Source organism: Anguilla anguilla, chromosome 14 (assembly GCF_013347855.1).
Source record: "Anguilla anguilla isolate fAngAng1 chromosome 14, fAngAng1.pri, whole genome shotgun sequence".
In the NCBI taxonomy this organism is placed as follows: Eukaryota; Metazoa; Chordata; class Actinopteri; order Anguilliformes; family Anguillidae; genus Anguilla; species Anguilla anguilla.
Genome location: NC_049214.1, coordinates 5338316 through 5350539, shown reverse-complemented (window position 1 = coordinate 5350539; position 12224 = coordinate 5338316). Strand labels below are relative to the sequence as shown.

Genomic DNA, 12224 nt, shown 5'->3' with positions numbered 1-12224 from the left:
CTGGTCGCTAATCGATAAATTAGCTCTCCCAGGAAAGCAGCACCTCCACGATTGTGCTCGTCAGCGCTAATGTGACACGACTGTGATTAAGGGAAACTCAATTAATCACAGCCCGATTGTGCTTGTCCCATTTCAACGCCGCGTTATTTTTCTTAAAACGTCTTCATATTTTCATAATGTTTTATCCCGCTGTTTTTTTATAGAATCGTGTCATGTGTGAAATATGGCAATATTAGCATAAGGTGTAGCTGCGTTTTTGTAAGATATAAAGACACAGGTATTTTTCCTTTTTTGCTGAGTTATGCTCACGGACCCTCGGCTGCGCCCCATATCCCTGTAGGGGAACCCCTTCTCCACAGAACGGCCTGTGCCTTAAATTATAAACTCTGTGCCCCCCTCTCATGGCATGGGGGCTTACCCATCCTGCTGTTGCAGCTCTGAGCAGCTGTAATGCAGAGAGGGTTTGCACTGCAGTTGAAGTGATCATGGAGCCCACTGGTGCTCTGTGAAAGCGAGCTTGCCTTAAACCAGGGGCTGTCTGATATCTGCAGGCTTTAGTGCTTTCCCTTTGGTCAGTAGCCATTTTAGAACTCAGAAACGCAGGGTCTGTGGATTTTAGCCAATCGTTGGCTAACGTTGGTTGGCGTCGTTCAGTGATGTCGCGGTGATGTAATTCGGGGAGCTGTGATGTCATTGGCTTCAGGACGACGGAGGCTGGACGGCCATGATCTGGGCGACGGAGTACAAGCACGTAGAACAGGTCAAGCTCCTGCTCTCCAGGGGGGCCGACATCAACATCAGAGACAAGGTGAGGGAAGCGCCTGAGTCCTCCCCTCCACCGGGGGCAGGCTTTCATCGGACACTAGTCCAAAAATGGATTTATACAGCTACAGTACCGAATTACTGGAGCGCTTCAGGTTTAGTTCCTTTTTTAAGGGTACACTTGCAGTGCAGTACCTGGGGAATCAGACCTACAACCGTGGGCTTTCATGTCCCCTAACCATTATGCTACGCTACCCCCCTCTACTTTATATGTGCATGGAGTGGAATCAGGCCTGTTTAATTACAGCTTTCCTACTCAACTGAAAAAATTAAGAAATGAATCTTTCCTCTTGGCATCAATGAACTAAAGCATAATCAGTTCAATGGTGTGGAGAAGATTTTGACTTCTTTCTAACATACCAATAAATCATACAAATTTCTTTATTAGTGAATAAGTCTTGAATCATTTCATACTTTAATCTTTTATCTCAAGTGATTTTACAATAGTTGAATTATCGCAACCCGCTTTTAAATGGTCTAGTTTCGATTCTGAACGTGTTTGTTTTTACTGCTCTGTTATCCGGTGTTTCATTGTAACGCGCTACGCAAATAAAGTTCCTTGTTGGTGTTTTTAATTTGGGGAAACCCCCCCCCCCGTGCTCTCTCTCTGTGACGCCGCTCCGCCCTCAGGAGGAGAACATCTGCCTGCACTGGGCCGCCTTCTCGGGCTGCGTGGGCATCGCCGAGATCCTGCTGGACGCCCGCTGCGACCTGCAGGCGGTCAACACCCACGGCGACTCGCCCCTCCACATCGCCGCCCGCGAGAATCGCATCGACTGCGTGACGTGAGCGTGGGGCGGGGTCCCGTTTTCGGGTGGGGGGTGGGGGTGGGTGAGGGGGGAGGCGGGCGTGACCACGGGGTGCCGCGCTCCAACAGGTCATTTTGGGTTCAAGGGTGTGGCGACCAGTTTTTGGGGGTCATTGGGATCAGGGGCGTGGCACTTGAAGGTTTAAACGTGTGGTGCTTTTTGTTCAAAGGGCGTCTGGGTGAGGGGGTGTGGCGTGTAAGGTTGAAAGGCCGTTCATAACGGGGGTGTGGTTTATGGATCTTGAAGGGTAATTTGGGACAGGGGTGTTGGCACACGGGGTCGTTCGGGAACGGGTGTGGAGCAGCGGTGACTGGGGTCAGGGAGGCGGAGCGTGGGGGGGGTTAAAGCTCATTTTGCGTGCCCCTCCCCCCAGGCTGTTCCTCTCGCGCGGGGCGGACGTGAACCTGAAGAACCGGGAGGGAGAGACGCCCCTGGAGTGCTGCAGCCACAGCTCCAAGGTGTGGAGCGCCCTGCAGGCCAGCAGGAAGCTGAGGGAGGCCAGAGGAAGCCGGGCCAGCCAGGGGGAGAAGGTCCTCAGCAGGTAGCCTGCCTGTGTGGAACACTGACCTTATACTGACCCTACACTGACCTTATACTGACCCTACACTGACCTTATACTGACCCTACACTGATCTTATACTGACCCTATACTGATCCCACACTGACCCCATACTAACCTTACATTGACCGTACACTAACCCTATGCCAACCCTGTACTGACCTTATACTGACCCTATACTGATCCCACACTAACCCTATGCCAACCCTGTACTGACCCTATGCCAACGCTATACTGACCCTCCACTGATTTTATACTGACCCTACACTGACCTTATACTGACCCTATACTGACCTTATACTGACGTTATACTGACCTTGCTCTGACCCTATACTGACCCTACACTGATCTTATACTGATCTTTTACTGACCCTATACTGACCTTATACTGACCCTGCTCTGACTCTATACTGACCTTACATTGACCGTACACTAACCCTATGCCAACCGTGTACTGACCTTATACTGACCCTATACTGATCCCACACTGACCCTATACTGACCTTACATTGACCGTACACTAACCCTATGCCAACCCTGTACTGACCTTATAATGACCCTATGCCAACGCTATACTGACCCTCCACCGATTTTATACTGACCCTACACTGATTTTATACTGACCCTACACTGACCTTATACTGACTCTATGCCAACCCTATACTGGCCCTACACTGATCTTATACTGACCCTACACTGACCTTATACTGACCCTAGATTGACGCTATACTGACCCTACACTGATCTTCTACTGACCCTATGCTGATCCTACACTTAGTTTACACTGACCGTACACTGATCCTACATTGAACCTACGCTGACCCTTTTTTGTCTCTGGGATTCACAATGCTGTGTAATGCTATGCAAGGTAAAGGTTTGGAGAAATTCAAAGTTAAGGAGCATATTGTTAGGTTAGATTGAATGTTAGGTTAGATTGAATGGCTCATGTAGTGTTCCCAGTGTTGTAAATTCTGTGTAAGATGGCTTCTGCAGCAGGAGCACATTCAACTCTCACTCCGGTGTCACTCCGCGCACAGGGACATCGCCCGGGGGTACGAGAAGGTCCCTGTCCCGTGTGTGAATGGGGTGGACAGCGAGCCCTGTCCTGACAACTATAAATACGTCCCCGACAACTGTGTCACCTCCCCCATGAACATAGACAAGAACATCACACACCTACAGGTGAGATACAGGACAGGTGAAGATGGACATGAAATGAGGCTCGGAAAACTTGTCACGGGTCATATGCTTTTAAGCACTTGTGGAAACTCATTCGTGTGATGTCATGGTACTGTGGGGTAGTTGTTTCGGAGGTTGCAGGTTTGATTCCAAGGTGTAAGATGGTAGTCTGTTGTACTGTTAAGCAATCCTTCAGGAAATATAAAATAACATAAATTATGTAAGAACTGTTAACTATGTAATGCAGGGAATTAGGACATGTGCCCCAAAATAAATAAGTAATGATGTGTAGTACTATTTGAAAAAAAAAAAAACAGATGTCCTTTGTTGATGAGATTGAAATGAGTGATTCTGCCCCCTGTCTGTGGCTGACAGTACTGCGTGTGCAAAGACGACTGCTCCTCCACCAACTGCATGTGTGGCCAACTCAGCCTACGCTGCTGGTATGACAGGGTAAGCAATAGCCATTCACCAGAGCAAATATGACTTGCTCCTGCCAAAAAAATAAACAAAATTGCATAGCCCAAGCATGATGCTCAGAATCTCTTCTTCACATGTAAAAAAAAAAAAAAAAAGATGAAAGTTCGATCGACTCTGGAATCAGTCGTGTTTCGTGCAGGCTGATAATCTGGGTCAGATGATGGTGGTGTGTATGTGGCTTCTGTCAGGCTGGATTTATTTTCGTTTTATTTCTGTATTTGTCGGTGACCATGTGGCACAGTTAATATAGATGTTCAGCGCCAGAATTAGCCAACAGTTTGTGTTTATCTGTGGTCTCTGGGCAGGTTAGAGGAGGAGGACATTGCTTGCATGTACACTCTCTGATCAGTAAGATTAATAGTAGGATGATTTCATCACCACTATAAACATATTCTACTTCAGAGGTGGCTGAAATATTTTTTGAGAATCTGTTACTCTGTATTCTAAGTTTAAGGCTTGAGGTTTTTTTGTTCATAGGCTGCTGAAAGTTTTGCTACATCTGCTGACCGTAAGAGGGAAACTGATTCCCACGGTTATTTCCTGTGTGTGTGTGCGTGCGTGTGCGTGTGTTTTGTGTGTGCATGTGTTTTGTGTGTCTGTGTGTTTTGTGTGTGTGTGTGTGTGTTTTTGTGTATGTGTGTGTGTTTTGTGTGTGTGTGTGTCTTTGTGTCTGTGTGTGTGTTGTTGTGTGTGTGTGTGTGTGTGTGCATGTGTTTTTGTGTGTGTGTGTTTTGTGTGTGTGTGTGTGTGTGCATGTGTTTTTGTGTGTGTGTGTTGTGTGTGCGTGCGTGCGTGCATATGTCTGTGTGTGTGTTGTTGTGTGTGTGTGTTTTGTGCGTGCGTGTGTGTCTGTGTGTGTTGTTGTGTGTGTGTGTTTTTCCAGGAGGGACGTCTGCTTCCTGAGTTCAGCCGTGAGGAGCCTCCGCTGGTGTTCGAGTGCAACCACGCCTGCTCCTGCTGGAGGACCTGCAAGAACCGCGTGGTGCAGAACGGCCTACGGTAAGGCCATCCGCTCGCCTGCTCGCCCGTGGTCCGACCACACCAGACCAGACCGGGCCGCACCAGACCAGACCGGGCCGCACCACACCAGACAGGGCCGCACCACACCAGACAGGGCCGCACCAGACCAGACAGGGCCGCACCACACCAGACAGGGCCGCACCACACCAGACCGGACCGCACCACACCAGACAGGGCCGCCCCACACCAGACCAAACAGGGCCGCACCACACCAAACAGGGCCGCCCCACACCAGACCAGACCGGGCCGCACCACACCAGACAGGGCCGCACCACACCAGACAGGGCCGCCCCACACCAGACCAGACCGGGCCGCACCACACCAGACAGGGCCGCACCACACCAGACCGGGCCGCACCAGACCAGACAGGGCCGCACCACACCAGACAGGGCCGCACCACACCAGACAGGGCCGCACCACACCAAACAGGGCCGCCCCACACCAGACCAAACAGGGCCGCACCACACCAGACAGGGCCGCACCACACCAGACAGGGCCGCACCACACCAGACAGGGCCGCACCACACCAGACAGGCCCGCACCAGACCAGACAGGGCCGCACCAGACCAGACAGGGCCGCCCCACACCAGACCAGACAGGGCCGCACCACACCAGACAGGCCCGCACCAGACCAGACAGGGCCGCCCCACACCAGACCAGACAGGGCCGCACCACACCAGACCAGACCGGGCCGCACCACACCAGACAGGGCCGCACCACACCAGACCGGGCCGCACCAGACCAGACAGGGCCGCACCACACCAGACAGGGCCGCACCACACCAGACAGGGCCGCACCACACCAGACAGGGCCGCCCCACACCAGACCAAACAGGGCCGCACCACACCAGACAGGGCCGCACCACACCAGACAGGGCCGCACCACACCAGACAGGGCCGCACCACACCAGACAGGCCCGCACCAGACCAGACAGGGCCGCACCAGACCAGACAGGGCCGCCCCACACCAGACCAGACAGGGCCGCACCACACCAGACAGGCCCGCACCAGACCAGACAGGCCCGCACCAGACCAGACAGGGCCGCACCAGACCAGACAGGGCCGCACCACACCAGACAGGGCCGCCCCACGGCCAGCATTACACTGCTGCTCCAGAAACGCAGTCCTGAGCGGTACTGTTCACCGCCACCTGGTGGTGGGTTTTAGTCACTGCGCTGTCCTGCTTGTTGTACCACCTGCGGTGCATTTGGATTCACGTAAAAAAAATGAAAAATAAAAAAAACCATTCCCTTACCTTGCTCTCTTTCCTGAAGTGAGCTGTCTTGTCGTGTGATGAAATTTATGGCGTGCAACAAGTGAATTTAAACTGAAAGAATAACTAGCAATTGTATGAAAGAATATTATTGCTCTGTATATTGATGAAGATTGATGTTTCTTTAAAATTAGCGAGTAGCCTATATTGCGGATGTCTCAGGAGTTGAATATTTTAAATCAGGTGTTTGATTGAGGTGTGCATTAGGGGTGTAGTGTTGAGTAGTGTGTGGAGTCAGTGAATGTGACGGTGTTACCACCCCCCCCTCTCCCCCCCCCCACCAGGACCCGACTGCAGCTGTTTCGAACCGGCAAGATGGGCTGGGGGGTGAAGTCGCTGCAGGACATATCCCAGGGCACCTTCGTCTGCGAGTGAGTGCGTCCTCCGCCCCCCCCCGAAAGAGAGGAGGGAGGGAGGGGCGTCCCGAATCGAGCCAGGCTCTGCCGCGTGCCAAACGTTTCTTCTCTTATTCCTGTTAGCCGTCAGTTTAACCGGAACGCGCTCTGCCCATTTTATTTGCTGCGATAGATCCTCTTATAGCAGCTCTGCTACATTCCATTCTACCGCTACTCTACACCAGGCCGGCAAGTGGAGGATGGGCTCCCCCCCTCTGGAGCCGGGTTCCTCTCGAGACTTCTTCCCACTGGGGAGTTTTTTCTCGCCACCGTTGGAGGGCTTTTTCCCCACTGGGAGTTTTTTTTTTTTTTTTTACCTCGTGTCCTTGCTATTTAGGGGTTCAGACATGTTGTTCTTTTTCTCTCTGTCTCTTCTTGCCTTGCTACTTTGTAACACGTCTTTGTGACAGTTCTCTCTAAAAAGCGCTGTACAAGTAAAATTGAACTGAACTGAAGTTTGATCTTCCACCAACCTTTTGAGATTCAGACCAAGTCAGAAAAAAGCCTTTAGTCAGAAAAAAGCAACTAAAGATAACGAAAAACATTGCTGGTATATTTTCTTTATTATTGGGATGAGAAGGTGAACAGGAAGCAATGGGATTTTGGCGCTCTGAATTTCTCATGAATCTGATTATTTGGTCAGTGAGCAGAACACAGACGCCGTATCAGGAACAAGCGCGTTTCATTTCCACTGAAAAACACCGTTCGGCCTGTGACATCACCGATGACACATTAATGTCCCTCCTCTTCTTTGCAGATATGTGGGGGAAATTATTTCAGATGCTGAGGCTGACGTCAGGGAAAATGACTCCTACCTGTTCAACCTGGACAGTAAGGTAAATACCATCTACAGACCCCTCTAAATTCACACCAGTTCAATGTGGACAGTAAGGTAAATACCATTTACAGACCCCTCTAAACTCACACCTGTTCAACCTGGACAGTAAGGTAAATACCATCTACAGACCCTTCTAAACTCACACCTGTTCAACCTGGACAGTAAGGTAAATACCATCTACAGACCCCTCTAAACTCACACCTGTTCAACCTGGACAGTAAGGTACATACCACCTACAGACTCCTCTAAACTCACACCTGTTCAGTGTGGACAGTAAGGTAAATACCAGATACAGACCCCTGTAAACTCGCACCTGTTCAGTGTGGACAGTAAAGTGAATACCAGATACAGACCCCTCTAAACTCGCACCTGTTCAGTGTGGACAGTAAAGTGAATACCATTGGAAGGCCCCTCTAAACTCACACCTGTTCAGTGTGGACAGTAAAGTGAATACCATTGGAAGGCCCCTCTAAACTCACACCTGTTCAGTGTGGACAGTAAAGTGAATACCATTGGAAGGCCCCTCTAAACTCACACCTGTTCAGTGTGGGCAGTAAAGTGAATATCATTGGAAGGCCCCAGCGGAAGACACTTCTCATTAGTTTCTGGAGAGTCTCATTTAAAGAGACCTTGCAGGCGCTCTTTGTAAAGAGTCAGTGGTGTTCAGACATCAGTTAGCTGTATAGGAACCAGGCTGTGGGTCTGGTGAACCGGCTATAGACAGTCATACAGGAGCTGTGTGTGTGTGTGTGTGTGTGTGTGTGTGTGTGCGCCCCCCCCCCGGCCACAGACCATCGTACAGGAGCTGTGTGTTGCCCCCCCCCCCCACCCCCGGTCAGCGAGCCGTTTTCGCTCTCCGCGGTGCGGTGAAGCCCGGTGTTGCCGTGCCGACCGTAGTCCGCAGGTGTGCGTGAGGGGGGGGCCTCGCCCGGCGATCAGCGGCTCGCTCTCCCCCCCCCCCCCCCCCCCCCCCCCCCCCCCCTTTTTCCTCCGTCCCGCTTCCCGGGCGGCCTATAAATAACCCCCCCCTTTCCGCTGCCGATCGTCATGGCGATAAACGAGCTGTCGTGGCGTCTCCTTGGAGACCCCGGCTGAGGTGGGGGCAGAGATGGAGGGAGATGGATGGCTTCAGATCGAGCGTTCATCGCTTTGTGGGGTTTTTTTTTTTTGCGGCCAAACATTTAGACTGGGAAAGGGCGTGCTTGTGTTTCCTGCTGCTTTCCAGGCTCAGATGTGTTTGGTAGATTAAAGGAAGGATCCAGAATACCAGAGCCGCCTGCAGCCACCAGCAGTGCATTATTCCTCTTATTACGTCTTTGCTCGCTTGCTTTTCAGATGCATTTATCACACAACTTACTTTTTAACTCACTACACGTTACAAAAACAAATACTTGAAAAAATATACAAGTGTTTTTGGAGGATCCTAAAGTGTGTTTTCAAACAAACTGCAAAAAAATAAATAGTCTGTCTGAAATTTGGCTTTGCCATGGCTATTTTTTAATAAGTTGTATGTGGTTACATTTTTTTTGAACAGATCTGATGTTCTGCCTGCATTGTAAATACTGCATGAGTGGTGTGAGCGTGAAACTGCAAAACTGGGCGGGACTACCGTGTGTTGTCAATCACTTACTCCTTGACCAATCAGCCTTCACTTTCTGTACCAGAACATTATGACGTCAAGATTAATTATATTCTTTTTGTATTTTTTTTCTTCTTGTTATTCTGCTTGATTTGGGGAAATAACATACTCCAGTTTTCTTTCCATAGTTGCTTTTATCGCCTTTTTATTCCATCTGGTAATGCTCATGAAAGGAACAGACAGTCAAATAATGATTGGCTAAATAATTAACCTCCTTTTTATTGTTTTACTCTTTTTAATATTTCTTACAAAGTGATCTTACCAGTCTTTTGCGTGTGTGTGTGCGTGTGCGTGCGTGCGTGCGTGTGTGTGTGTGCATGCGTGTGTGTGTGTGCGTTTCCTTGCAGGTGGGTGACGTGTACTGCATCGACGCCCGTTTCTATGGAAACATCAGCCGGTTCGTCAACCACATGTGCGAGCCCAACCTGTTCCCCGTGCGGGTCTTCACCTCCCACCAGGACCTGCGTTTCCCCCACATCGCCTTCTTCGCCAGCCGGAACATCACTGCCGGGGAGGAGCTTGGGTAAGGGGGGAGGGGGCGGGGGGGGGGGGCTTGGCCCCGCCCAAAAGCGGGCTGTGAAAAGAGTCACGGAAGCCTCTGCTTCCTAAAGTGCTGACCTCATCCTTGAACCAGAAGCAGTAGCTTTGCATTACATCACATTACAGACATTTAGCAGACGCTCTTATCCAGAGCAACTTACACAACTTTTACATAGAATTTGTTTTTTTGTTTTTTTTGTACATTGTATCCATTTATACAGCTGGATATATACTGAAGCAATTCAGGTTAAGTACCTTGCTCAAGGGTGCAACGGCAGTGTCCTACCCGGGACCTTTCGGTCACAAGCCCAGTTCCTTACCCACTGTGCTACGCTGCCCAGTAACTACTCTACGCTGCCCAGTGCTCAGCCTGAAGTAGAAGTAAAAGGAGTAGAAGGGAAAAGGCCTGTAAATCGTTATCAGCATTTCCATTTGTTCTCTTAATTTAAAACATGAGAGTATGTATGCTGACTGTGGCCAATAAAGACAATAAAGATGCATTTCCAGTGTATAGCCCTCCTTGTGCGACGGGCATTTTTGTGCGTGTTTGCATCGGGCGCACAGCGACCACGCTGACCGGGCCGCTGGCACCTTGCGCTTGTGTTCCAGGTTTGACTACGGGGACCACTTCTGGGAGATCAAGGGCAAGTTCTTCAGCTGCCAGTGCGGCTCGACCAAGTGCAGGCACTCTGCGGCCGCCATCGCCCAGAGGCAGGCCGACAGCACCCCCGAGGGCAACCAATCGGGGGCCCTGCCCGACACCAGCTCCTCCCCCACCACGCCCTCCAGCCCCTGTTGAGACCCGCCCCCTGGCCCTGGCCCCGCCCCCATGGCCCTACCCAGCCATTAGACCCGCAACCCCCCAGTCACACCGCACCAGCACAAGCCCCGCCCCCCCAAACCTATCCCAGGACCACGCCCTCATTCACAGCCAGCCTTCTCATTGGTCAGTGTACGTGTACAGATGCCTGTATGTGTCCCAGCGCCTCTCACAGCCTGCTGGGTCCTTGCATTTCAGTCCCCTCCCTCTCCCCAGCCACGCCCATGTCTTTGCTCAGAGTGCGAGGAACATGGGAGGCTTTGTGAAAATTGAATCCACTTTTAACTTCTTCTTTTGTAGTTTGGATTTTGAATTTGCCGCCTCACTCTGGTTATCCCAGGGTGACAGGACACAGCCCTCACCACCCCCCCCCCCCCCCCCCCAAAAAAAAAAATGGAGGTTCTTTTTGCTCTTTTAAGCAATGGTTTCAACAATGACTCATCTACATGTATCTAGATCCAAGAGGCAAATTAACAAAGATTGTAAATTACCCAGCATGCATCTGTAGCATATGAGTAGGTTGGTTATGCCCTTTTGGCCTCCTTTACGCAACACAATTAAATGACAGTAATGACGATTTAAAAAAACAAAAAAAAAAAATTTATTTACCTCATTAAGCTCTGTGTTGTCAGTCCACAGGGAAATGGTGGACATTTTAAAGGTTATATGTCACATTAAATTTGTTTCATTCCTCCGAAGAGTTAGATGAGATTTAGACGTTTAAGAGGGGTAAACATGGTGATAACAGCACTGTGGAATCACCAGTTTTTAGTTCTGTTTTTAACTCACAGCCCCTGACATCTTGTTTAATTATTGAAATTTATTATTAGTATTTTTATGCTGTCCATAATGTTTCAGGTTGTGTTTTCAGGGTGGTCTTTTGGAGATTAACTGTTGAATGCAAGTGTGGACCTCAGTCTGTCAGCCGTCTTCTGATTGGACGCCGTTATTAGCTGCACATCAACTACCAATCAGGGGGCATAAACCTGCCGGTCAGTGGTGCTCACGAAATGTCGCTCGTCTCTGTGGACTCCTTCGTCTCGAGCTGGCCGCCAGCTTGTTTTCCAACACAAGGACATCACCTCTCCTGGGGAGCACTTTCCCCCGCGGAGTCTCAGGGGTCGGCCCGTAAAAACATGGAACGTGTGTGCGTGTGAGAGAGAGAGGGAGAGAGGGAGAGGGAGGGAGAGAGAGAAAGAGAGAGAGAGCAAGGGAGAGCAAGGGAGAGACGGAGACAGCGTGGGACAGCCTGACTAGCTGCAGACTGCCGCCTTTCGTTAATCCTCCTGTCATTTGTCATTTTCATGACAAAATAGCAGACGGCCAGCTTTGCAATCAAAGGCACGTCCATAACGGCAAGCTTTATGAGGCACAAGTGTGGTAATCTTTTTTTTAAAAGTCAAAAAAATCATACAAACCTTGAAATATTTGGGGGGTGAAGTTTGGGGGTCAGAATTAGCTGGGGACAAGAAAATGGTGCTGACTAAGGTGTTTTTTTTCCCCTTTATTTTGTATTACCCGCCAAGTGAATACGACTTGTAAAATAAGAGGAAGTGAGTTTTTTTCTCCTTTTTTTACATTTAAATTTACCTCCAGTTTTCTAACTGTAGTAATTGTAGTTAGTAGATTTTGTTTCATGGACAAAGCTCATTATTCCCCATGTCTTTTTAAATGTGGTTAGTATGGTAGTCTATCTTGTGCAGATTCTCAGAGATGAGTACAAATGAAAAGACAAAAAAACAATATTACATTTCTTTACTTTCTGTTACATACTTTCTGGACATTGAAATATGATGCTCTGTCTAATTGGTTGTATCTTTCTTTTTTCAATAAATTTACTACTAATGACCA

The 12224-nt window shown here is 49.7% G+C and overlaps 1 protein-coding gene across 10 annotated transcripts in view; it reads left to right on the top strand.

Moving 5' to 3' along the window:
- ehmt1b (euchromatic histone-lysine N-methyltransferase 1b) overlaps positions 1-12224 on the top strand; it is a 59431-nt gene extending 47207 nt beyond the window's left edge. For all 10 annotated transcript variants that reach the window (XM_035391133.1, XM_035391136.1, XM_035391135.1 and 7 more), the window contains exons 18-27: positions 704-808; positions 1453-1607; positions 2005-2172; positions 3228-3372; positions 3745-3822; positions 4733-4848; positions 6426-6512; positions 7294-7372; positions 9361-9536; positions 10163-12224. In XM_035391133.1, coding sequence (XP_035247024.1) covers positions 704-808; positions 1453-1607; positions 2005-2172; positions 3228-3372; positions 3745-3822; positions 4733-4848; positions 6426-6512; positions 7294-7372; positions 9361-9536; positions 10163-10352 — 1299 coding nt within the window. In that variant the 3' untranslated portion in view covers positions 10353-12224. The remainder of the gene's footprint in view (positions 1-703; positions 809-1452; positions 1608-2004; positions 2173-3227; positions 3373-3744; positions 3823-4732; positions 4849-6425; positions 6513-7293; positions 7373-9360; positions 9537-10162) is intronic.